Source organism: Clinocottus analis, unplaced genomic scaffold (genome assembly GCF_023055335.1).
Source record: "Clinocottus analis isolate CAN_PGR_092001 unplaced genomic scaffold, fCliAna1.0.p SCAF_6, whole genome shotgun sequence".
Lineage (NCBI taxonomy): Eukaryota > Metazoa > Chordata > Actinopteri > Perciformes > Cottidae > Clinocottus > Clinocottus analis.
Genome location: NW_027176218.1, coordinates 16,853,064 through 16,877,938, shown reverse-complemented (window position 1 = coordinate 16,877,938; position 24,875 = coordinate 16,853,064). Strand labels below are relative to the sequence as shown.

Sequence of the window (24,875 nt, the reverse complement as noted above, 5' to 3'; positions counted from 1 at the left end):
AAAGGTGCACAGTTGAGGGGGTGCAAAGTGACACACACACACTCACGCATTCCTACTACGCTGCTTATAGACACACACAACACAAACGCAGTTGGGTAATGGGACATCAGGGACGTTGCCAAAAGGCCAGAGTGGTTAGAAGAGGGTCTTAGAGGGGGAAACGGTTCCCAGGCCTCTGAGAACAAAACTTTCTTCTTCTTTTTTTTCAGCATGGTGGATTTAAATGCTCCCTCACACAGCAGCGGGCAGGTCCACATGGAGACCAATCAGTGGATCAACATGCTCACTTTAAGTACGTTCCCTCTATCTGACTGGTAATACTGAAACAAATGCGTTTCTAAAACACTCGCGTTGGTAAACCGCTGACGGCTAACCAACTTAAATAATCATTACAAACCTATACTGCAGAGGGGAACCATTTCAGATCATTTGCAATAATAATAATATCAATAATTTGGAACAGCAACACATCAGCTGAGTGTGAAATGAATGGTCTGACAGACAGGGAGAGCAGCCAGATGATGAGATTAGAAAATGGATCCCGCTCGCTGGTGGAAAATAGACATTATCGAAATGCCAGTCAAACGAGAATAACAGAGCCGCAGGGACAGAAAGCAAGCCTGGGAACGTTTAATGGTGATGACGAGCGATGACTCACAGGTGATGTTTGTGAAAGGATGGGCAGAACAAAATGACTTTTTCAATAATCATGTTAAATTTGATGTTACATTTTCATAATTTAACATGAAATCCTCCTTGACTTTTCAGTGCAAAACCAAAAATGGAGTCTTAAATTCCTTACCATAACAGCAGAGCAGACACTTCTTTGCGTTTTTACCTTTCCGCCTCCAAAACCAGTACTTGCTCCGTCGTTTCATAGTCAGCTCAGTGTCTTTTATTTTGAAAACCCTTGGTCCTCTCCTAACGTACACCTTCAACTGATGACGGTGTTCCTCCTCCCTGTGTTGTCCAGCCCGTGAAGGATCACCTCTCAGAGGCAACGTGTTCGAGACAGCACCTCCGGTAGGCAGCGGCCATGCAGTCAATGCCGTGTCCGAGCCGGTGGACAGAACGCAACAGTGACAGCGGATTGAGAAAGTGAGTTGTATGGACAGACAACGACAAAGTAATAACAACAAGCGCCCGACAAAAAAGCGGTGGCCTAAAATACACCTCTGTTTAGCATTTCCTTCCCTCCCTTCCTCTACTTACGCCCTCCGTGAACCAAAAGGCAGAGGAGACCACGGGACAGGACGCTTTGCTGAGACCTACGACTCTACTGCTGAAGAGTAGACAGCGCGGAGGAAGAGGAACACCAGTCATCCAACCACCAACACCGTCATCTTGAGGATGGGAAGTCCGTAATTTCACAAAGGTGAGGGGAAAAAAAAGGTTGGGTCACACGTTGGCCCACATCTTCCTCTCTGTGAAGTTCCTTCCTCACAGCGCGTCTCAGAGCTCAGGACTGAGCTGGTACGGTACAGTAGCTTTCTTGAAAGAGCCTGACGGGCTAACAATGCCCATCAGGAGGAGGAAAGGACACACACAGGTCAGGAAGCCCTGCTGGTGCATGGATAGAGAAACAGTGTGTCCTGGCCGAAACTCAGCGGATGTAGAGGCTCCTACTGACTTATAATCAAATAAAACTAAATATTTCCAGTAAGATACAGATGAGATAATTGTGTACACATTTCCATACAAACAGTCAAAAAGGAGATCTTTGTTAGTCTCCTCTCTTCACCTCATTATTTTTTTCCAGCAAGCATCATTGGTTTCATAATTGTGTTGTTTTTTTAAACATGTATCAATGAGTCCAAAGTAAATCATTCAATCGGAAGGACCGCTTGGTTTTATGGAGACAATCCAACAAAACTGATGAACGTTGATTGTTTTCTTATTGATTTGGGAGCCACAGCAGCACAATATCGTGCCAAGATATAGTGGAGGTGGATGGTTGCTCTGCCGCTGAGGAGAACATGACTCTGCATGGGGCCGCATCCCACGCTGAGTCCAAAAGGGCCACCTGCTGGGCGATGGGTGAAACATGTCTGAGCCTGCACCTCCACCTACTGGAGCACTTGCGAACTGGCGTGCCCCAAGATCCGAAACACTGGCGTTTGTGAGAGCATGATTGTGAAACTGCTGAGGGATATCACACAAAACAAACACAGGTATTAGTCGTTTCCTGGGCAGGCCACGCCCACTGTGCTGATCAACTGAGCAATACAACCACCTCCACATGAGATTCCCGACAGTGTAAATACTCAGAAAATACTCTAATACTGAGGAGGAGTAATTCTGTGTACCTCAGTATAATAATAAGTTATGGAGCAACACAGATCGACATCCACTTGAGGAGTTGAGTTTTGTTGTTGTTGACTTTATGCTATTTACGTCTCGAGAAAAGAAATGCTCGAAAAAATCCGAGTGGGCACATATGACAACAATAACAGAATTTTGCTAATGTCATAAAGTCATGAAGTTCAAGTGATGAAGAGATATACATTTGTACAAATCAGTACCACAATTTAGTACCACAAGTTATTTTTATACGTGTTGCAAATCACGCAGGAATCAGTGCTTACAACTTTGATGAGAGGACGACGCGTAACAATATGAAAAGATTTTGTCAGCAGACAACAGTGACGTTAAGATCTGTCAGCTCGCAATTCATCTCTCTGGTCTCGCTAACCACACATTAATATGCTCGTGCATTAAATGAAACTTGCGCTTCAAACATTAAATTACAAGTGCTGTGCGACCACAGCCTAAAAGCTTATGATTATATCTTATAGCCAAAGCTATTACATAATATTGTGAGGACTAGACTAGTTACCAGACACGAGATCCAAAGCTCAGAGTTTTATCTTATTACTTTTTCTTATATATTTTTTGCAATTTCTAATTTATTGTTAGTCTTCACTTATATCAAGATGATATAGAAAATGACATAGGTGTTTGATTATGCCTCATTCTGCTCTCGACAGATGGAGCAAACAGTATAATAGGAGTGTGAGCTTGTGCATGTGTTGATGGGATGAAAGCAGATTTGCTAAGCGCCCATTAAATTGACCTTTTCAGGAGCCGAGACATTTCTGTTGGCGGGCCTGATCACTCATGAAGCAGTGCGTCTCTATACCCTGGAGCTGTGATCGGTGGGTACTGGTGTGTATGGATGTGGTACAGCAATGCACGGCATATCAAAATGAATCATCTTGAAGCCATCATGAACTGGGCTGCACAGGGGGACTACTATTAACTCAAGTGAGTTAAAGCCAGAAGAGGACAGTGAAAGGGTTCAGCTCAGGATGAATGGGTAATAGTGCAGCAAAACAATACCAGAAGCAGTGGGCTCGCGGGCCACACAGCCTCTGATACATTCAGTCCCACTGCCTTTGTCTTAGCAGACTGAAAACAAACAGGGCCCTTGTTGAGACGGATACAGCTGTCCTCACAATAACACGGGCTCAAAACGGCATGGCCCCGAGCTATTTGTGCTATAAACACAAATTAAATTCCGGTCGTCTAATAATAGGACGGATGCTGAGGCAAACTCGACCTCCCGCAAGTGAGAGAGACGGAAACAAATCGACCTCTTCGAAGTGTGTGATGATATCCAAAGAGTGTTGAGATTTACATCGCATCTGATTCACTGACATGGTAATGATGTATTGCAGCTTATGTTCAAGCATGACTGGGCTGAAAGGACAAAGCACTTATTGACTTGTATTTCCCAAGCATTGCCCAGGAAGAATAAGTCAAAATAGATTCAGCTTGAAAAGGACGGCTGAGAGATCCAATTTTGCACTACCCTGGTGAGTCTTGTAAATCAGATGCAGACGTATAAAGTCAAAATAACAGAGCAGGCTAGACCATTAGTCGTGGTCCAAGACAGACATCAGACATCTCAGACTGAGATCAGATATCATTAAAGTTGGCATTGAACCAAGTGAAACGGAAGAAATGACTATTTAACTGTGGCCAGGGAAATCATTTTGCTTATTTGTTTCAGTCAGTGCTTTCACTTTATTAAATCAACGGAGGTTCATGTCAAGGTTAGTTTGATTTCCACAAACACATCACAACAGATATGTTTACAGTAGCTCAGTAATGAAGCAGTGGACGATGGAAGTTAGACTGGAGTGCAAAAGCAATGAGATGACCAGAGGAAAGCTGTGAGGAAGCTAGAACCCATATATTTATGATAGAAAACACATATCTAAAGAAACCAACATTTCACAGTTCAGCACTGCATGCTTTGTTAATGAGCAATGCGTAATAAAGCATTATAGCTATATTACCAAAATCAGTAAAAAAAAAAAACAGTATTGTGCAATACTGCGGGCAAATGATGAGGAACACAATCTATATAAACTTCACAAAGCAGACTCCAGTATTTCTAACACAAAGTCAGCCAATGACAAACTACATCTCTGGGAATATTCCAGTTTTTACCTCACTTCCTGTCATACAAATCATTAGAGACCTGTGACTGCCTGCTAGCAGAATATAATGTATTGTGTTATGAGGGGACATTATCAACTACAGGGCAAAGTTCACATCCAACTGCCAGTGTAGAGCTGTGTCCTTCCGCTGCATGTTAGCACAAGCAGTCCACGGTATTGCAAGATAAGACGAAGCACCCTCTTGGTCATGCCCAGACAGCAGCCACAGCAGGAGTGCTGACTTGTATTTGGATACCAGTGTTCATAGTATTTTATACTGCTTAGCTGGGTTAGGTTTAGGGTCAGACTAAAGCCTGGGCAAACCTTCAGTTACAGCTGTGTAAAGATCCATCTGGAAGCCCGCTGGGATACAGATCCCAGGGCTTGTTTCTTGACCAGGCTTTCAAAAACTGAGACGCAGAACTGCAAAGGGACCTGAAAGAGAATGTGTCTTTGCACCCTGCGGAGAGTTGCATCCTGAGCAGAATGACTTCTGGGACTTCCTACCAGCTCTGTTCTCCAGAGGGGGAAAAGAAGTGCCCTCCAGCACAACAGGCTCGGGCTTGCCTTTGAAAACCTTCATACCTGCTGAGCAGCCAGCTCGTCAGAGGTGATGTGTAAACAAGGGCTATGCTGTGGGTGTGTGGCTGCTCCACGCTTTCCCAACCACACTGACAAAAACATGATGCTAATACAAGACCTGCAGCAATGACACTGAGTCACGAGCAGCCCAGTTCAAGACTATACAGACTGTAATGCTCCTTCAGGTTTTTCCTTATGCCCTTCCTGCATAGGAGAGTGATCACGAACGTTTCCAAAAGGGCTCTTATAAAATATATATATATGTAAAATCAGTCTAGAAAATCAGTCTTAATGGCATTAAGGCGCACTGGGTGTTTTGGCAAATCTCTTGCAATAGTTTTGCGATAGTTTTGCTTCGTTTTCGTTTTGTAAGATGTGTCCCAGCACTCCTTAAAGGACTCACCTGCTTCTTCTGGCTCCACGGTGTCCAGACTTGGTTGTTTCTTGCGAAAAGCGACTCTGCTGAAGCCGTCCATTATTTTACAAGCCGCTGCCCCCCCTCTGGCATTAAGATACTCAAGTGAAACGCATTCAAAGTGACCGGAAATAACTATTTAGAAGCACGGTCCCCTCTTAACGGCAATCTCTGAAGCGCGTCCAGCTGCGCGCGGGCAGCCCATCTGCGCCTGCGCGGGTCAATGAGTAACGTCGAATAGACAGCTGTACACATGTGTCGAGGGACTTGACGTCACGTCCCACTTCTCTCTGAGCAAAGTCACCTTGATAGGGGTTCTCCAAAGGCCCGCCCCCCTTCTTATTACAATTACAAATATATATATATATTTACAGTTTTATTAGACTATTGAAATAATAAATCACACGAATGAGATTCCATAAAAAAACGTGAAGCACATAAACAGTTTATTTTTCATTTTGGTTGTGATTATATTACATATAACTGATGTCCCATAATTGGGCATTTCAGATACGACCAAGGGGATGAAAATTCAAAAGAGACATTTAATAAGAAAAGAGCCATCTTGACGGTGACTTATTAAGTGTATAATTAAGTCAGTAACAAAACACACTGCTGCTGACCTTCTTTCTATCAGATATAATAAGCTGATGTCTCCTGTTAGCTCATCCTCTGTCTGCAACAGATTGCTTCATTTCTCTGTACTGATTAAAATCACGGTCCTTTGTGCTTGAAAATAATCCTTTCTTTTGAACTGTAACAAGCACTCTGTTCATGGTAATGCATAAAACAAACTATTAGACTAATATATGGTGTTTTTTAAAACATTTAAACCGAATGTGTGCTTATGTGAATGCTTGATATAGAGTTAATTTCTGCGTAGTTTGTTGATGAGATAGAGAAAAAGACACAAACACAAAATCGCATACAAATCAGAGGACAGGTCTTTAATTGTCTTGTGTAACCAATTAAACATTGTTTTGAGTGGAGAAGAAACTGTTAAACCCATTGTACAGCTATTGTTCTTTTTAAACCACTTTTTTTTTCTTTCTTTCACTGGATTAGTCTCTCTCCATCCGCTGCTATATTGTGCAAACAAACCAAGAGGGTTAGGTCACCCATGAGCCTGCGTGGGCTCATAAGCTACTTTTGAACTAAACCAATTTGCATCACTCGGTTGTTGCAAAAGAAACACAATGTTACCAAAGACCGATCCAACAAATGTACACACAGCGAACAGAAAGAGCCCACTCATTCATTGTTGATGTAACAGAAAGGCTTGTATCTGTCAGTCCAACACTATACTGGCTATGGGGTTTCAGTTTCATATCCATCTGACAAAAATATGTACTTAGTGCAGTGAGGAGAACATTAACATTAAATACATTAATATGAGGGTATAAAGACTGAGAAATGGGATTTCAACTATGTAGCAAACTTCCCACATCACATCCATCTCAGACTTTGCTCTATTCCTCTGTGATTGAAACAGTGTTTCAAAATGCAACAATCTTGATTGTGTCCATGTTTTCAGAAGACACTCTTGCTGTCTTATGTTACTTGTGAGCCTGCTGGTTCGTTCATGGTGGCAGAAATGGTTGAAAGGTGGAGTAAATCTTAATCGGATGAGCCTACGACCGGAACTAATGTATTGCTATAATGCATAGAGCATACTTGTGCTTGGACTGAACTGCATATTGCTTGAAGGAGGCGTGTAGGGACAGCTGAGCATGGAGAAGCTTAGACAACAGGCAAGTGTAGCTCTGGGTGTTGAAAATGTAATTTATGTCTCTCTCAAATGGAGAAGCGAGGGGTGATGATAGCAGTTTCCCGGGGTTGTGGCCAATAAAGTGAACGAGCCAACACTTTATTGGAGAATACAGTGTTGGCATGATAGTGAATGATAATTGTGGCACACCTTCGGGGAACTTAACTAATGTTAAAAAAAAATAGAGGTCAGTTCACTCACTTAAACCTGTGCAATTCAAAAGGCAAAAACCTGGTCCAACAGCCCTAGTCCTGCTCTCAAACACTCAGTCTCTTGTCTATCTCAGTCTCTGAAGAAGACGTCTGAGCTACGTAACAGACACAACCATGTCACTAGAGTCTGCTGAAAAAGTAATTACAAATAATAGGAGGTATAAAATAGTCTTTTCTGTCTGCACATGCAAAAAAAAATCTCAGTATAAAAAACAACCAACCTAAGAAAGATAAGTTGAAGAAAGGTAGTTGAAATTCACCAATCATCACCACAAGAAACAATATTCATATAATAAAATGTTTACCTTCATTAGTCTGTTTGCAATGTCAAACCGAACTCCTACTGTATGTAAAAGAGGCATATCTATGTTTTGATAGTTATACTGACACGATATAACACTTTAAATGACGTAAAGTATGGTGAGGTCTGTTCACTAGACCAGAAATAACTTTTACAGTTCTGCTTTGGTTTTCCTTGGTCCAGGAGTACCGGTTATGTATAGTAGGGAATGTGTTCAATTGTCTGTGATCACTGAAGTCCTCACCACAGCAGTACAACACGTTTGGGTTTTCACATCGAAGAATGACCAACAAACACCGAAAAAAAAGAAACATTCCAGTAATAAATATCCCAGAAACAAATCAATATGTCAATAAATAATCAATAGAGTAAAATAAATTATAAATACATTTTAAAACGAATAAGGGAAAATATTCCCGTGATGTGTCGCTTCAGTTCAGTCCTTTCCAGGACATGATGTCACATCAAGAGGAGAAGAGAGTGTCCTGCTCTTCTTCTGCGACCCAGGTAACCAGGGGGCCTCCTGCGGAGGGCCGGACCATGTCGCACTGAGGAGGGGGAGAGGGAGGGGTCACAGAGTCCAGTAAGCACCAGGTGGGACCGCTAGGTTGGGGGGAGTTTCAATGAGGGAACCCCCATCCAGAGTGTCTCTGTCTCTGCACGACTCCTTCCGGACCGCAGCGGCGAGGTTAGGTGCCGGGGGGCTGCGCTTGCTGGGCCAGATAGTTACGAGGGTCGCAGGGGGAGAGAAGGCTACTGCTACTGGACAGGACTGTACCGTGCTCCTGGAGGTCTGCCAAAAATTTAGGACTGTAAGAATGCAGAGAGACAAGAGAGGAGAATTAATAAGATTGAGGTGAAAAAGACTACCGACCGATTGGAACAGTTGTTGGAAGAATGCGGTGACCCAAAATCAACAAACAAAAATGGCGGCCATGTGATGAGGGCAAAAAGGCTGACATGGTTTTCTTAAAGGAAAAATTGAACTTTTTGGGAGCTAGACTTATTCACTTTCTTGCAGAAATAAACCAATATTCCCCCGAAAGTAAAAGTACTCCTTTAAAACCATGAGGAAACAAGGAACAAGGACAGGGCTGTTCGTCACAAACTCTGATTGGTTAAAACATCGAGTACAAAACAGGATTGGAGGATGTTGGCTAACAAGCAACACTAAAACCAAACATGGCCTCAGATCTGTTTCCTTGTTACCTTGATTGAACGTCTCGGTCTACTGACAAAAACAAAGAAAGACAACTTGTTGCCAAGTTTTGAGGTTAGCTAAAATACTGGTGCACATCCAAAGTTACCCTGGACCGTTAAAACAACATGCTTAGTGTAATATCATGGTTTTTTTTTTTTTAATGCAGTTGCAAAAACTAGAATTGTCATTAAATATATCCAGTTAAGGCACATATAGAATACTACCATGCAGAACTTTACCTGCAAGTGAAAAACAGCCGTCCCTTCAGACAGCCATAACCTGTTCATAACTAGCTAATGTAAAGGTTGAAAACTGTCAGTGTTCAGGACCATTTATCGTCTACAAATACAGGTCTGCAACCAACAGAAGGTGTGTGCACTAAATAGAATGTGAATGGCGTGTTTTTTATGGCGCGTATAGTTTATGGATGGACAAAGATGTCAATGAGCCGACTACTAGCAGGTTGTACAGCTTGTTACCTGCGGGCTCGGGAGGCTCTCCCTCGCCTTAGTTGTGGGGAGAGTGACGATACTGAGGCAGCAGGCTGCTGACAATCTACAAGAAACTGATAAATTAGACAAATATACAGAGTGGTGACACTCCGGGTTAGACAATGGGACAGAGAAAACACGAAGGACAAGACGGGGAAGGATTTTGTCAAAGACTGTGAGTGGTAACATAATAAACACATCATGAGGGGATAAGTATCCTCATTTTGTTTCTCCTGGATGAGAAATATGTTTTTCCTAACGTGGAAATCAGTGTTTCATTATGTCAATGATATAATGCCTGTCAATTACAGTATGCTTGCATAGGGCGGAGGTATCTAACCCAGTCTCCTCTGAGCACATTGATAGTACCAGTCGATAAGCGCTGGAGATGGAAACAAAGAGACACAGATATGGACATATTTACACACACACACACACACACGCACACACACACGAAAATCCAATATTATATTGATTTGTACAGCACATACAGAGAAGGACACACACACACATACACACACACACACACACACACACACACACACACACACACACACACACACACAGACACACACACACAGTGGATTTACTGCTGAACAATCCAGTCCGGCTCAACTGCTGAATTATATTTATAAACTCCACCAGTCACGCTCGCCTGTTCCACTTAAACGTTGTGTGTTTATATGGCGTTGTGCTGTCTTAAAATTACGTTAATGCTGTTTCGCTTATGCTATTTACATTGCTTGATTATCTGAGGTAGGACAAAGGAGATAGAGAGAGAGATAGCCAGAGGGGAAAGAGAGAGGTCAAAAAGCACTCGGCAGGAAAGAGAATGTAAATGTTCTCAAACACTGCCACCTGGTGGAGAAAAATGGGAATATTGTAAGAGAGGTTCATCGAGAAATGGCTCGAGTTTATTCCCTTCTGCTTTTTACTTTGGATACTACACATGAGCCGAGTAGAGAGGTGAACAAAGGGACGGTCAAATAGGAGGTTGAGGCACAGAGAGGAGGTCTGACTCTGGACGACATATTAATAACCAAGCAACACTTCAATAACCAAGTAACACTTCAAGCCCGTCAAATACTTTTTGACTGAATGTTAGATGTGACAAAATAGGCATGCAAGAATAAACTGGAGGAAATATAATTTACAACATATACTAGTTTTACGGAATAGAATTAAATAACATATGAATAAAAATGTTTAAAAAAAAACTTATTATAACATGTTAATAATGGAGTCTGCCACAGGGAGGTGCTGCGGGTCGCTGTATGCTGAAGCAGAGACTGCAGCAATATTTTGCTTGGTTTTCACTTTGAAACACTTCCCAGTGCTCTACGAGATGGACGCTTATTGTTATGGTAGCAGCTATTCAGACGCCTGATATCACATTCATGAGGTGTGCATGAGAAAAGTATATGCAGTCCGACCTTAACAATAAGAAAAAGGCTGTTGAGTGCTGCTTTGAGGATGGAGCAAGCGGTCAGGGGCTCCTTCTTCCTGAGTGTTGCTGCATGTTCAAACCATAGACGTGTGAAACCAGTGTTCCTCCCCTCTGTGTCCCACGTGCCCAGTGGCTTCTGATAACTGTGTACATTGCTGTGCTGGATGTGGGGATGTTGGTGCGTCATCGCCTTCGTCGAACGTGAGGAGACACTGAGGCAGGGCTACCGGCGCTGTGCGATGGGGACAGTCGACCTACGTCTTGTCTCGAGTAAATGAGGCGTCTGAACTCTAAGGTCAGCCGCTCAGGGTCGGCCATGATGGGCTGGGGGCCGGGAGACAAGAGAGGGTAACTGATGTTGGGTGGAAGAGTTAAAGCTGAGGTCTGGATTGTTGCAGAAAGTGTGTCTGAAGTCCACGCAGACATGGACGGACAGGCGGTTAGTTCTACAGAGGGAGGACTAGTGAGGGTCAGGGAGGTGATAATGGGGGGGCTGTGGAGCCTGGTGGGACTGGAGGGAGCCGTGAAGGCACCTCTGCCACTTACTTTGGGCGGGCTGCTTTTAATCCTGGGTACTTTAGCGCCGCGGCCACGGTAAGTCTGCTCGTGGTCAAATTCCAGATCCTCCAGCCGTTGGGTCAAGGCCAGTTTCTGTTGGATGGCCATACGGAGGAGGGAGTTCAACGTCTTTTTCTCGTCCTCCGCTGCCGCCAGCTGCCTCTGCATATCATCCAGCTGAGTGACGTACTCATCACACCTTCAGAGAGAGAGAGAGACAGGTACAGAGGGAAGACACACTGAATCAGTCTGTATCGATTTGCATTCTCACTTTTACAGCTGAGAGGCCTCATGCTTCCCCGCTCACCTCGTGGCAAACATGGCCCTCAGAGACGAGAAGGTGGCGGCATCTTCTTTCAGAGCCTTCAGCTCGTTCCGCAGCTTCATCATGGTCTCTGTCACCATCGTCTTTTCATTCTCGTACTTGCTCTTCAAATTTGCCAGTGCACCCTCTGCTGTCTGCGGCGAGGACAATGTGACAATGTGTTACGGTATGTTGGTCGAATTCAGACCTCTGACACAAAAAGGACAGGGTGTATTAAGAACAAGGTTCTCCTTCACCTGTTTGTTGGCCTTCAGCACGAGCCTGAGCGTGGCTATCTGCTCTCTCTTGGTACTTAGCAGGGACTTCAGTTTGAGGATCTCCTCCAGGCACAACTCCTTGTCCTTGTCAAGCATGGGCGCCAGCTCCCTAGCCGCGGCCCTCTGCCTGGACAGCTGCAGCGAGCGGTCCACAGCCCTCTGGAGGTGTTTGATCTGGTCTCTGATGATGGCGTTCAGGTTGTAGATGTTCATGGGCTCCTTCCGCAGGTCGCCACCGGCCTCTGAGGGCATCGGCGATGGGCAAGGAGAGACGGTGATGACTGGGGAGACCGTGGGGTTGCGGGTGGGGCTGCTATGACAGGAGTCCACTGTGTCGGTCGTTGTCTCATTGTGACGCGCGTCCCGGGACGGGGAGTCCCTGGACGGGGAGTCCCTGGACGGGGAGTCCATGGGACTGCGCGGTTGCTCGGAGGAGCAGGCCGCAGATGCTGCGGCGAGACGCCGGGCCAGGCGAGGCGAGAGCAGAGCCCGATGGTCGTCGGAGCCCTTCAGGCTGCCGCTGCGCGTGACGCGGCTCTGGCGGTAGTAGTCCAGCATGACGCGGTTGGGTGTCTCGTTGTTGCACAGGCAGACGTGGTGGTAGAGCTGCGCCAGTTCCTCGCTGAAGGTTACCAGCTCATCCTGTGCCGCATTCAGCATGCCCTGGCTCTCCGTGGCCGTGCCCGCGGCTGCTCGCAGCTCTGTCTCCAGGCTCGACACCCTCTCCCGGCTCTCACGATAGCTCCGCTCCAGATGGGTCACCTGCGTGGCAGAAAGCAGTTGGACATTTACAACATCACAGGGCGCCAAACAGAACGGAGCGTGTGATTGTGACAAACCTGTTCACTCAGCGCCGGGACCCTGTCGTCCCCGTTGCTGTCCCCCTGCCCCCCCACAGCCTGGTTGTACTTCTCCTTCAGGGCCTTGAGCTCTGCTTTCAGGTCGATCACCTCCGTCACTGCCACCTTGTACTTGCACTCCAGGATCTCGAAGCCGTGGATGTCGGGATCATGGTGACCGTTGGTCGGTGGCGAGAAGGAGCCGCCATCAGGTTTCTCACTCTCCTGAGGGTCATCGAGCTCCTTGTCTCCATTGAGGCATTTCATGCCGTTGACGTGCTCCGTGAGGCGATGGAACCGCTCGCTCTGCTCGGTCAGGGCGCCCTGCGTGTGCTGCAGCTGGGTTTGTGACTCCTGCAGGTTCATGACCAGGGACGACTTCTCGCGCTCCACCTGCAGGACAGGAGACACACGAGAGGCAAGACGAGACAGTGAGGGAAGCATGCAATGCTGCATGCATGTTTAATGTGATACATGTTCACACAAATCCAAGTCCAAGGCCTTTAGATATTCTTATGTAATACTGCATTGATGTGTTCTGTCTTGTTGACAGATCAAACGTATTTAACGTACATGTACAGCATTTCCACACAAAAATGACAATGGTATGTGGTGTGGCTTGCTTGATTCCAAACCGGTTCGTAAAGACATTGGGTACCATTTGGTGCGATTTAAATAATTCTTGTGGATCGTGCTCCCACATTGCTGAAAGGGTGAAATTTCATCGATCAGCTCTTGCTGAAGAAGGCTATGTAACCTTAAACAAATTAAGTGATGATTCATACTTTGAGTAAAAACCTACAATGAAATTGTATGATCTTGATACATCGAGAAAGAAAAATCAACTAGCAAATTAGAAGCCTGATGCCGTTGGTATTTAACAGAATAATCTACTTCAAAAATGTATTAGTGAGTAATTGTGTTTACAGAGAAAGCCACACTGCTAAACATAGCAGCATTAATCTAATTGTGAGTTTTCCTGAGGAGCTCAGCTAAGGGCAAAAATGAACAGTAATGACTTGATTTGATTAGATCATGAATCTGATCTATCTTTGATTTTTATGTATTCCTCTGGTGTGTGTTGCACTGAAATATAGTTCCTATACTTTATTATCTATAATCTGTTTATGGAAACTTATATGATATTTCCTCTCTTTCGTTGGGTATCACTTCCCAGTTAAGCCTCTATGTCTGGCTCCTTGTCTCTAAACTAAAAGCAGAATATAGTTTTCTTCTGCTTGTGCTTCCTGTGCCTGTTGGATACTATCCACCCTGTAGTCCCTCTTCTGATGGACGGTTTTTGCTTTGTGATGTTTCAGCTTCACCACTCCCACTATAACATTAGCTTCAGACTCACCTGCAGCAGCTGCTGTTTGAGCTTCTGCATCTCCGACAGGTTGAGCTCACTGAACAGGTCCGGCACGGGGTGCAGGCCTTCTCCTTTCCGGCCCGGTCGGTAGTCGCCGTTCATCTTAGCCGATCCGGTGCCGGTGTGAACGTGGCCGTTGCGGCGATTGCTGTCCTCATTGTTGCCGTTGGCAGCAGGGATGGCGCTGCAGTTGGTCCCGTTGGTCTCCTCGGGGAACTTGAGGCCCTCAACGCCAGTGACAGTGAGCGCCAGATGGGCCCCGGCGCCGTAGACACTGTCACTCAGGCTGATGTGGTGGGCCAGTTCCTTCCTCAGAGTGTTCTTCTGCTCGCGCTCACTCTTGAGGGCATCCAAGGCCTCCTCCAGCTGACCCTCAGAAATGTCCTTTAGACGTAATGCGTCTTCCAGCTGGCTGTTGAGCAGAACCGTCTCCTCCTCTAGTACCTTGATTTCATGTTTTAGCCCCTCATACTCCACCTGAGGAACAGCAGGAACAGGAAAGAAAGAGCAGAAAAGCTTTTATTGAAATCCTTAATTACGTTCTAAAGCATCATGTTTGCTAAGGATTTGATGATCCAATCCCTGGTCGCACCGGAGGGGACACAAGGAAGGTCTGAGCAAATGAAGGATGATGAGCAATGTTTGACTCATGGCATCCTGGAACTAAAAAAATACCACATTGAAAGGTGTTTTTGGATGTGATTTCGTAAACTGAGCGCGAGTCGTTGATCTCACTGATAAGGGGCTCGGTGTCTCATCATTGAAGCCGATAACTGGTGTGTGGCGTAATTGAGGAGCTGGTTGAATGAGCTGATATCCTGACCTGGCTCTGCTTGAGCGTAGACACCAGCTTCTGCAGCGTGATGTTCTCCTCCTCCAGCTCGGTGTAATCCTGGAGCAGTCTGGTCTCTCTGAACTTGTACTCCTTGACCTCTTCCCTCATCCGGCTCCTCTGTAGCTCCAGCATCTCATTACTCTGGAGTGGGGTGAAAAAAGAAAAGCAGGGGGAGAGAGATGGGTTCAAGGAGGAGAAAGTCAGTTTGTAAATGAAATCTATGCTACAACAGACACATAGTTTGTTCAAAGAAAGTGTTATCGTACATACTTACACTCTCAGACCCGTACTGCACACACTTCTCTATTACAGCACAAGGATGACAAAGTTTCATTATCTTAAATGCAATGAGTCGGCATGTTCAGACTCTCATAAATATCCTTATTTCAGGTTACCTGCTCAGCACAGATAGAAATATGAGCGTCTGCTGGAACATATAAAGGGTCGATGGGAGAAACGCACCGGCCACAGAAGTCATAAATCTAAGTAGTAGCACTGGGGATATATTGAGACCTCACAAAACCATCTGTCACACACAACTATAGTTGTACGTTTTTGTCTAAGGGATAGAGAGGTGGATTAATATCCTCTCCATTGGCTTCTGACCCTGTTAAGTTTGTAATTTCTTCATTTTCTCAGACCACTTTCCTTTAGATGCATGACTTTGTTTTTCCAGTGGGCAGTTGTAAACAATGGCTCTCCTGTATTTCCTAAAAATTAACTGTAGAGTACATTATTATTGCATCACATTGACTTCAATCTGCCCTGTTTTGACAAGCAGATTAGGAATGATGTTGTTCCTTTGAATAAACACAGATATGAGTAAATGTGTACAGTGCAATGCAACTGTACTGGCCTGGAGCATTGTATTCAGTACAGAACAGAACATAATGAACAACGTAAAGTATACATGCTCTAGTGTGTCTCACTGCAGTGCTGCCTGCAGCGCTCGGCGCATATGGCAGAAGTGCTGACCCAGAGAAGCGTCAGGAGTGGGTGAGTCCACTCCCAGCAGGAAGACACTCAGAGACCTGAGACACGTGGCCTCTTCTGTGGTTTGAGCTGCCAGAAGTTCGACATGTACACGTGTGCTTTCTAGAACTGGACTGAAACTAAAGACCATTACGATCCACTGAATCTTTTGATTTGAACTGCAGCTGACAGCGGCGCCTATATTTTTAGAGCTAATGGAGCTTCAACTGCAAAGTCCACCGAAGAACATTATTATGACTGCACTGAGAAGAACCCAGAAAATATAAGAAAAAAACAAACGACATTTTAGTAACAAACCTTATGGGCATGAATAACAAATACATTTTCAGATGACGTGTTATTGATTGTAATGACCTTTGCTCGTGACTTCTTGTCCAGTTACATAGTCGTGACAGCACAGGTAATTACACTGAGCTAGGTATGAAGTGGACCGGATTACAGGCCAATTATCAGTCAGTGAGGCCCTATAGAAGTGCAGCTGATCAGGGGCCACAGATGCCGGGGTCAGGGGCAGTGCGGCACACAAAGCTGGCAATGAGCCCACCACGGGGCAGAGCGGGGCAATGAGCCCCTGATCGGGAGTTCACAGCGCAGACTGTGACTCTGACAGCTTTATTGGATTCATGACACAATGGAAAATATGGCAGAGGTCCAGCAATGCTGCAGTCATTCATCATTACCCCCGCTGTTGCTGCGGTAATAGGGAATAAATGCAAAATGTTAATGCAGGTTGGAGAATACTTATTCAGTAATATGACTTTGAGAAAGTTTAGAGATTTTTTTTTTATAAGAAAAGGGAGAAGTCAAAAGAAACTGTGGGTGGTTACTGCATACATGTGTTAACCCTTTCATGTTCTGTCTTAAAACTGCAGACTTAAAACAGCAAATATAACTTTCTCTGGTAGTGACTCCAACTTTTTTTTCTCCATAAATTCGTTCGTAATGAATCTGAATCTGAACCTTTTGATTAGACTCCCAGTGCGGCTGCAACACCTGCATCTCACGAAGAAAAGGCCCCTCCCCCTCATTAGGGCATCGCGTGTGCTAACAAGCATATCAAAGAGAGCCAAAAGTCATTGATGAATATATCATCAAAAGCCAACAGTTGACAGGTGCGTGTGTGTGTTGTGTGTGTGTGCGTGTGCGTGTGTGTGGAGAGAAGAGCAACCTGTCGAGAATATGTTGACCGAGCCCATCAGTTAGTCAGCTGCCCATTTGAAAATATTATGTTTCATAATGTGGAACACCCCAACTAATGTATACATGTTGTGTATGTCATTACTCTGCTTACATACACACTGGCATATGTGTCATGTTCAGAAATGACATGCAGAGAGGAATAACTCAACCTCATGACACTCCCTGACGGATGCAGTGAATGAGAGTGTGTGTCCTGTGGGTGTAGGCTGCTCGTGGGATGACAGCAGCCTGGCTCGCTCTGGCCCGACACATGTGCCGAGCTCAGGGCATTTCACTTATTCCCCAGCTTAGCACCGGATTTGCCCCCCACAATGGGGTCGTGGCCGCGGCGTCTGACCCCGACTCGAACTGCTGCCCTGCCCGACACCGTGGCTGCAGACATGTACGCTCATGCATATTGTTTTCTCTGTCAGGTTTGACCCCCCCTTTCTGCCACTGTGACCGTTTGGCCTTCATCGAGCACCCTGGTCTTGTTTGAGGTAATGTCCGGTAAATTATACAAATTTTCAAAATAGTCAAGATATGACTGCAAAAACAAGAAACGGTTTGTTATACTTTAGTGACACAAGATGCTAAAAACATTTGAAAAAGAAGGAGATCTTTTACTGAAACTCCACAATCACCAAACCTTTATGCAACAACAGCTCATATCACACTTCTTACATTTACTGCTCTCTCATTATAGTCAAAGTGTTCCTAAAGGATTACTATCCATACAAAAAAATCATCTTATGTAATGCAACACAACAATGTGTTAGAGAGTTCAAACAACTAAAATAGTGTCCAAATCTACTTTTAGCTAATAAAATACAGTTTTCACACATATTCCTGCTTTCTTGTGTGTTCTTCATCTGGCATTAACTGATAAATCATCTGCAGAAGGTTTCACTCTGTGGCTGCTGACAAGCTCACCTCTCGAAGCTCCTGCGTGAGTGCGCTGAGCCTCTCGTTCTCGGCCTGGGCGTTGGACGCCACAGAGCGGCTTCGTGTCCCCTCCGTCTGCAGCACCAAGATACGGCCCATGTAGTAGGCCTCCTTTGAGGCCGACTCCTGCAGCAACGTCTCCTCGTTGGTCTCCCCATCCTCTGCCACCTTACGCTGGTTGCTGTAAGCTTGGCCGAACGCCTGGGGGGGGAAGAAATGAAGGGGCGGAGTCATGGGCCGGGCAGAGTAAAAGCAATGCAATAAGGAAAAACTAAAGAACTAAATATATTTGTAAGGACCAACAGAAATCTTTTGCGAAGTAAAAATTGAAGTGACACTGATCCAAATCCTGCCATATAACGTAAACATCCTAATCCATGGGAGGGATTTGCACCGACTGGCACGTTGGGTAAAGCCAGCACATCTCTCACAGTTATAGCCACTAGCGTACTCCTGCTATACTTTTGACCACCGGCGGGCACAGGCAGAGGCCGTCCCTTAAGGATACCTGCTCTCTGTCGATGTGAGATGATGTTTCACTGTGATCAATAGACACACTGTTCCCATTTTCCTGACACAGGTTTTCACGGCGGCGAGAGCTGACTTGTCATGATAAAGGAGCCAAGGCTTGATTGGGAAAATCAAAGCACGCATCAACAGCAGAACCGGCCCTCCCATGCTATGCCGTCCGTACCGTGAAGCTCAGCTGCATGGACCGGCAACAAGCGACATTCAGAGAGATGCAGTTACATCGTGCAAGGTTAAAGGACTAACATATCACTTATATTGTATGAACGTGCAATCCTGCATCATATTACTGACAAGGTTGCCTTAATGTAGACCGAATCTCATGATTGGTATCCTTGACAGCAGCTGCCTCAGAGGTTCAATAAATACTATGAACCATCCTTCAGTTACTCAGGAGATCAGCACGAAAGCATGGTTATGTCGCACACAGCGGGCCCTCGGAGAGATAATGGATCGATACCGCTGTCTCAGAAAACTATTTTTATGATTTACAATTGCCAACTGTAAACAAGTTATTACAGGATGCATTTCCCGGCCTAATTGTCAATGCAGCCTAAATCACAAGGGAGCCGTATATTTTGGACTAGAGTATGAATAATTCACAAAAAAGTCTTCCCAACCCCACCTCAAGACAATAACAACATTTTCTCTGTTTCTCTCCGGGATGAATCATTTATAAGGTACAAGCAGCTGTTATTTGGAGAAGAAGTGAGCGCCGGTGTGCATCTGTCTTTTCCTTTTTCTGTCAACTTTCATGATTCATGAACTATATAAATCTATATAAAGCTCGGGCCCAGAGAGACGGTAAATGTTTAGCCGTTGTGATGATACGTTATGAGTCCACACCTCTATGTTGCTGCTAAATAAATTGGGTGTGTTGTTCGCTGGGAATGAATGAGATGAGCTGATTTACCAGCAGAGAGATTGTAATGTCACCTAATTAGCTTAATTGCCCACCTGCCTGTGTCACACCTGGCCCGCTGTTTGAACACTCATCACCGGCAGAGCAACACTGAATGCTGGTTACACAATAGATTCATCAACACTGTGCTGTCGTAATGAACGCAGACAGCAGCTCAAATACCTGAAAATAACACACACACTTTTTCTATTCTGTGGATATAAGTTCATTGTTGGATAATATACATTTGATTACATGTACATGCATTGAATCAGGTAAATGAAGCACTTTATTTAGAAAGGCACTGACGCTTATTCTAATTCAACAGACCCTTTTATTTTCCTCATGAAATACAGACGTAACAGTTGGCATATGAATGAGAGCCCGTAATAATCAGTCCAGTAACGGCTGTAAATACACAGAATATTTCGCTTTCAAACGCAAAAACGGTCCTCAAGGACTTGCTTAATAATGAACAGAAGGCACTCATGCAAGAATACTGTATTTTAATCATCTCTAAGTTCCCCTCCCTCACTGCGTCGCTTTTATTTCTCGCTCTCCTTCACTCTCTCTTGTTCACTCGCCCTCGTGCCCTCTCTCGCTCTCTCGGGAGGCACAGTGTGATTGTAGTGAACGATTAAAAGAGGGAGGGCCAAAAGAACAAAAAAGCTGATTAATTCTGAGCGCAGTGTGACTGAATGAGCTCACATTCTTGCGTCGGTTGGGAGGCTGTCAACGTCCGAGCGGGCCTCACAGCTGAGCCCTGCAGGGGGACGAGCAAGGAAATCTGGATTCACAGGGCCCAGCTCTTGCATTGCAAGTATCATGAAGGTGAAGGAGGAAGCAAAGATGCACACTTACTGTAGTGACTGGGGGCCAATGCAAAACAGAAGAGGCTGGGTATTACTTTAACCTTTTGGGTTTAGATTGAGGAATATAAGACATAGCTTTAGCAAACTATGCCAAATTTCTTAATGCGGACGTGTTTTCTTCGTCACTTTCATGTTGAGAGAAAGATGAGAAAACTGAATAGTAGGGAGAAACAGACAGCCTTGTTCTGTCCAAAGATTATGCCTCCCCGCACCTCTAAATCTTACAAATTAGCACGCTATATCTCACCTGTTTAGTAAATGTCTTTTTACTTTCAACAGGATCAGGTGTGCAAAAGATTTCTCTTAAAAATAACAAAATTTAGTGTAGGAAATACACATTTCGTTCAGTATTTAGGTCCCACATATACATGTAAGCTCACGAAAAAGGCCGAACAACAGACACAAGAACTCTCACAGCTGCAGGCCGTGATTCAGCAGCAGCTCATGCACAGAGAATCGCTGGGTCTTGGATGCATAAGGAGAAGCAGATGGTTTCCTGACAACCCGCGTTCACGGGCTGAGCCTTGCTCTTCGACTGTCCGCTCACGCCATCTGCCCTCTGCTCCTCTTAAAGGAAGTACCAGTGGGCGACACTGATGGCCGAGGCTCAACATTCACACATAAAGGAGCGCCCCCCCCCCCCCTTTTCCGCCACACACACACACACACACACACACACACACACACACACACACTTTGGCCCTCCTGATGCTGGTGCACCATAGTTTCAGGGTGGGCTAAAAATAACACGGTGCCAGCTCTGCATTTTTTCAGGCTAATTACAGTAGCGTCACTAACGATACGATCTGTTACCCAACGGACAAACATAATACAGTTACTTGAGCCCGACAACATGTAAAGAACAGGAAAATTAATATGTAATGTCATTTCCTCGGGACGATTTCAAGATGGAGTCCGTGATTGGCAGCGGGCTCATTTTTGTGTACTGAAAACCTCATAATGCATTCAACCTTGAGGCTCCTCGGCCTTCTGTGCCTCAGTGGATAAAGTCCGAACAATGGAGTCCCCCTCTATAGATATTCATCCCTGGGGCCAGGGGAAAGAGGAGGAGACGGAGGGAACAAACCCACCGCTGCACTAGTGTGAGAGGAGGAGCGTGTGCAACCCTGAAATCCTTCCCTGTAAGTTGCAGCTCCTAATTAGGAGTCAGGGGAGGATCTGTCAGTGTGTGTATATACACATCAAGAGTCTATTTTTATACCCAATAGGGAGAAGCGAGTACAGTATTTCTACATTAACAATTAATCTCCAAACTTTCAGGATTAAGTGGACGTACCCGGTCTTCCTTAATGAACATTCCTGTCAAACAGGTTTATTTATAGAACTGTTAAGATAGCAAGGGGTTCAGACTTGATTTAATTGTTCAATGTCAGGGATAAGGTGACAAAGAAAAAAAGGATTTAAATTGTACAATGATGGATTTGGATCGTAATTTTTGTATACGTTGATATTTTATGAAAATGAGAAGAGTGATACTTTTATTGCTCAAGTTGAGACAGAACAGCCTTGAATCTGGATCACAAGCTTGATTAAAATATCAACCAAAAGCCGCCTTGCTGGGCTCTAATCTCTGTCTGCTACTACATCCTTTTGATAAGTTATTGGGAAGCAGAAATCAGGGTATTAGAAAAATTCTAATGAAAAACTCCAGCATACATTACACACAAACGTACACGCGCACGCACACGCACACACACTCACACACACACTGTTGTTTCCTGTCCAGATGGTCGGTCCAGCCAACCACATCAGGGATTTCAGTACCATGGAGAGAGACATGCAGCGTCATGAAGAGTGTGTGTGTGTGTGTGTGTGTGTGTGTGTTGCCAGGTCAGAGCAGACAGATTGTTTCTCGCTGCGGCACGTCGTTCACTCGCTTGATAATCAGTTGTAAAGCGTGCAACGCCACCGTCGCTATAGTTTGAGACCAAGCCGACTATTCCATTAAAATAAAGTGACCGGCAGGGACAGAACTGACACTTGGAATGAATCTCATAAATAATCGCAGAAGAACAGCATCAAGAGAATAAGAAATGGAAGAGACATAAGCCAGAAGCAGCATGCGATGTGTCGAGCCCAGTCACAACAAGACGACACACACACACAGACACACACAATCTGACGAGAGTGGAGAAAACACAAACTCACAAGATGTAGTCCTGACTCACTCACTCCTTTTGACAAGTCTGGAGAGGTAGACAACGGGAGGAACAAGTTTATTTCTACTTAACAAATTTTGAAATATGATCTGTCTGTTCTGTCTGTTACAAATAAATACATTATATAGTTCCCCCACTTTGGTTAGTGAACCTTTTTATTCATATTGGCAAACTCTATTTATGCCCATATATGTAAACAATACGCAACTTTTGCATTATTATTCTGTAATTAACTTTCTACATGTCCCATAATGCAACTCATTAGTGTCTTTCATGAAACCTCCAGTACCTCCTAACAGCAAACTTCTTTCAAACTCCACACCCCAGCAGGCTTTTAATTAAAATGAGCGATAACCCTGATGACATCACAATGCCATCACCTGACAAGCTCCCAGACAGGTCCATAGAAAATATAATTAAAGACACAATTCCTTTTCTATTTAGTATATTAAGTATCCTACTCAAATGTGTACTTGAAACTCATATCCACGACGAGGCACTGCTGCAGGTTCATGTGAAACGTTGCCCTTCCACAAGGACACAGAAACGTCCTTTTGTGCTTCTCAGCCACCGCGGAAAAGTGCCAAGTCAAGAGATCTGTCATCTATAAAAACACACAAGCACAATTTCACAAGCAAGGGGAAGCGGGGTAATCACAGCCCAGCAAGAACGGAGGTCAGTCACACTCACAAAATTAACAACTAAAACAGATGTTTGGAAGTAATTGTATTATTTAAACAAAACACATTTAAAAAAATAAATCAGAATTGTATATGCATACATCGTGTAGTGTCCTTTGGGAAAGTGCAATTACATAACGATCACTAGATGATTAAATGAGTAAAGACACAGTTTAAAATTAGACGCGCATGTGTGTGTGTGCTTTAAGCCCACTATTGAATCAGGAGGGATGTTTATCATTTATTATAGTAATGCTTAGTGTCCATGCATGCTCTACTGCGCCCTTAGTTTAATTTTCTCCGTTGGTGGAAAGCTCTTCATGAATTACAGTCTACATAAACATTGAGCTGGAGTGATATGAACATTTTATAGATAGGGCAATTGCCCTGCTTTCTGCTCCTCCTCGCTAAAATGCAATTTAGCACAGCGAAGCCTATTATTCCTCTGATAACAATAAGCTATTGTGCTGACACTCAAGGAAAGTATAATCTGTTATGCGGGATAATAGCTGAAAAAGGCCTCAACGCGCTTTATAGTGGAAAATCCCTGCCAGTTACAGAAAATCCACAATAGCGTCACATCTGTTGCTTTCTCACCAACACAATGTGCACAGTGCACGCTGCGTGACGCCAAACGCTCTGCCAGGGGACACGCTGTGTTTAGTTAAAGGATGTGGCTTGTTAAAGTGATTTAACTTGGCTGAAGTCTGCTCTTGACAAGAGAGATGCCTGGATTATTTCCCAGAATGACGATCACTATTATGTGTGCTCAATCTGTGCCTGGAAGAATGGACGTTGAATCGGCCGCTGGGTGGAAGATTCGTCAGATGCCAAATGTCTCTTTACTTCCCATCCTTTCTCCTCAAATCGATCCTCCTCTCCTCCGGACTCCGTCCACACACCGTGGTCATAACTTCAGCACACTGAGCCGGCGCTGCCTCGAAGAGGAGCCATTATGTCTTCTGAGATGTTCATTATGTCAGAATATAAACTATCGTTTAAAAATAGGAGTCACAAAATAAAGAGGCAGACAGGACTTTACGCTTTGCCTCCATAGGATCAGCGTGAGCAAAAGTTACAACACTAACTGCTCAATCTGTACCTGCTGTAACTGTGTCATGTTGTCTCTCTGCTTGGTGACGTGCCCTGCAGGAGAGCATGAGCAAGTCAACCACAAAAACACATGGCCGTCCCTTCAGGCCATTCCAGCTGACAAATGCATGTTAAGAAATACACATGGGTACAGGCACACTCCTGCATGCACTTGACATGAATGCATCCCCGACTCCTGCCATCCGTTTGGAGCGAGAACCGGAGCCATCGGGCAACTTAAAAAAGCAATGAGTGCAAAGGAGGAGATGAGGCTCTAATGCAGAGAGCTGCAGACACAGACAGAAGGAAGGAAAGGAAGAAAGACTTGATGCGTTTACGTTCACTGCCTTTGACACGGATGTCGTTTAGTGTCTAACTAATCTCTATCTTATCTTTAGTCCATCCAATTTAACATAGTAATCGCTTATTTTATTGAATTTGTGAGCCTCTGTGTTGTCTT

At 44.7% G+C, this 24,875-nt stretch overlaps 2 protein-coding genes across 6 annotated transcripts in view; both read right to left on the bottom strand.

Annotated features, from left to right (window-relative positions):
• The window catches only part of fgd4a (FYVE, RhoGEF and PH domain containing 4a), a 45,026-nt gene extending 39,487 nt beyond the window's left edge, over nt 1–5,539 (bottom strand). Inside the window, exon 1 of one of the 2 annotated variants that reach the window (XM_068603289.1) lies at nt 5,431–5,539. In XM_068603289.1, coding sequence (XP_068459390.1) covers nt 5,431–5,503 — 73 coding nt within the window. In that variant the 5' untranslated portion in view covers nt 5,504–5,539. Of the gene's footprint in view, nt 1–802; nt 880–5,430 lie in introns of those variants that run through there. The other variant, XM_068603288.1, reaches the window with a different exon arrangement.
• An 824-nt stretch (nt 5,540–6,363) lies between these two features.
• The window catches only part of bicd1a (bicaudal D homolog 1a), a 28,767-nt gene continuing 10,255 nt past the window's right edge, over nt 6,364–24,875 (bottom strand). The window contains exons 2-10 of one of the 4 annotated variants that reach the window (XM_068602630.1): nt 18,151–18,363; nt 15,034–15,186; nt 14,199–14,687; nt 12,842–13,234; nt 11,982–12,764; nt 11,728–11,879; nt 11,409–11,619; nt 9,404–9,489; nt 6,364–8,533 (exon numbers count right to left, since the gene is read on the bottom strand). In XM_068602630.1, coding sequence (XP_068458731.1) covers nt 8,413–8,533; nt 9,404–9,489; nt 11,409–11,619; nt 11,728–11,879; nt 11,982–12,764; nt 12,842–13,234; nt 14,199–14,687; nt 15,034–15,186; nt 18,151–18,363 — 2,601 coding nt within the window. In that variant the 3' untranslated portion in view covers nt 6,364–8,412. Of the gene's footprint in view, nt 8,534–9,403; nt 9,490–10,218; nt 11,620–11,727; nt 11,880–11,981; nt 12,765–12,841; nt 13,235–14,198; nt 14,688–15,033; nt 15,187–18,150; nt 18,364–24,875 lie in introns of those variants that run through there. The other 3 variants (XM_068602632.1, XM_068602633.1, XM_068602629.1) reach the window with 3 other exon arrangements.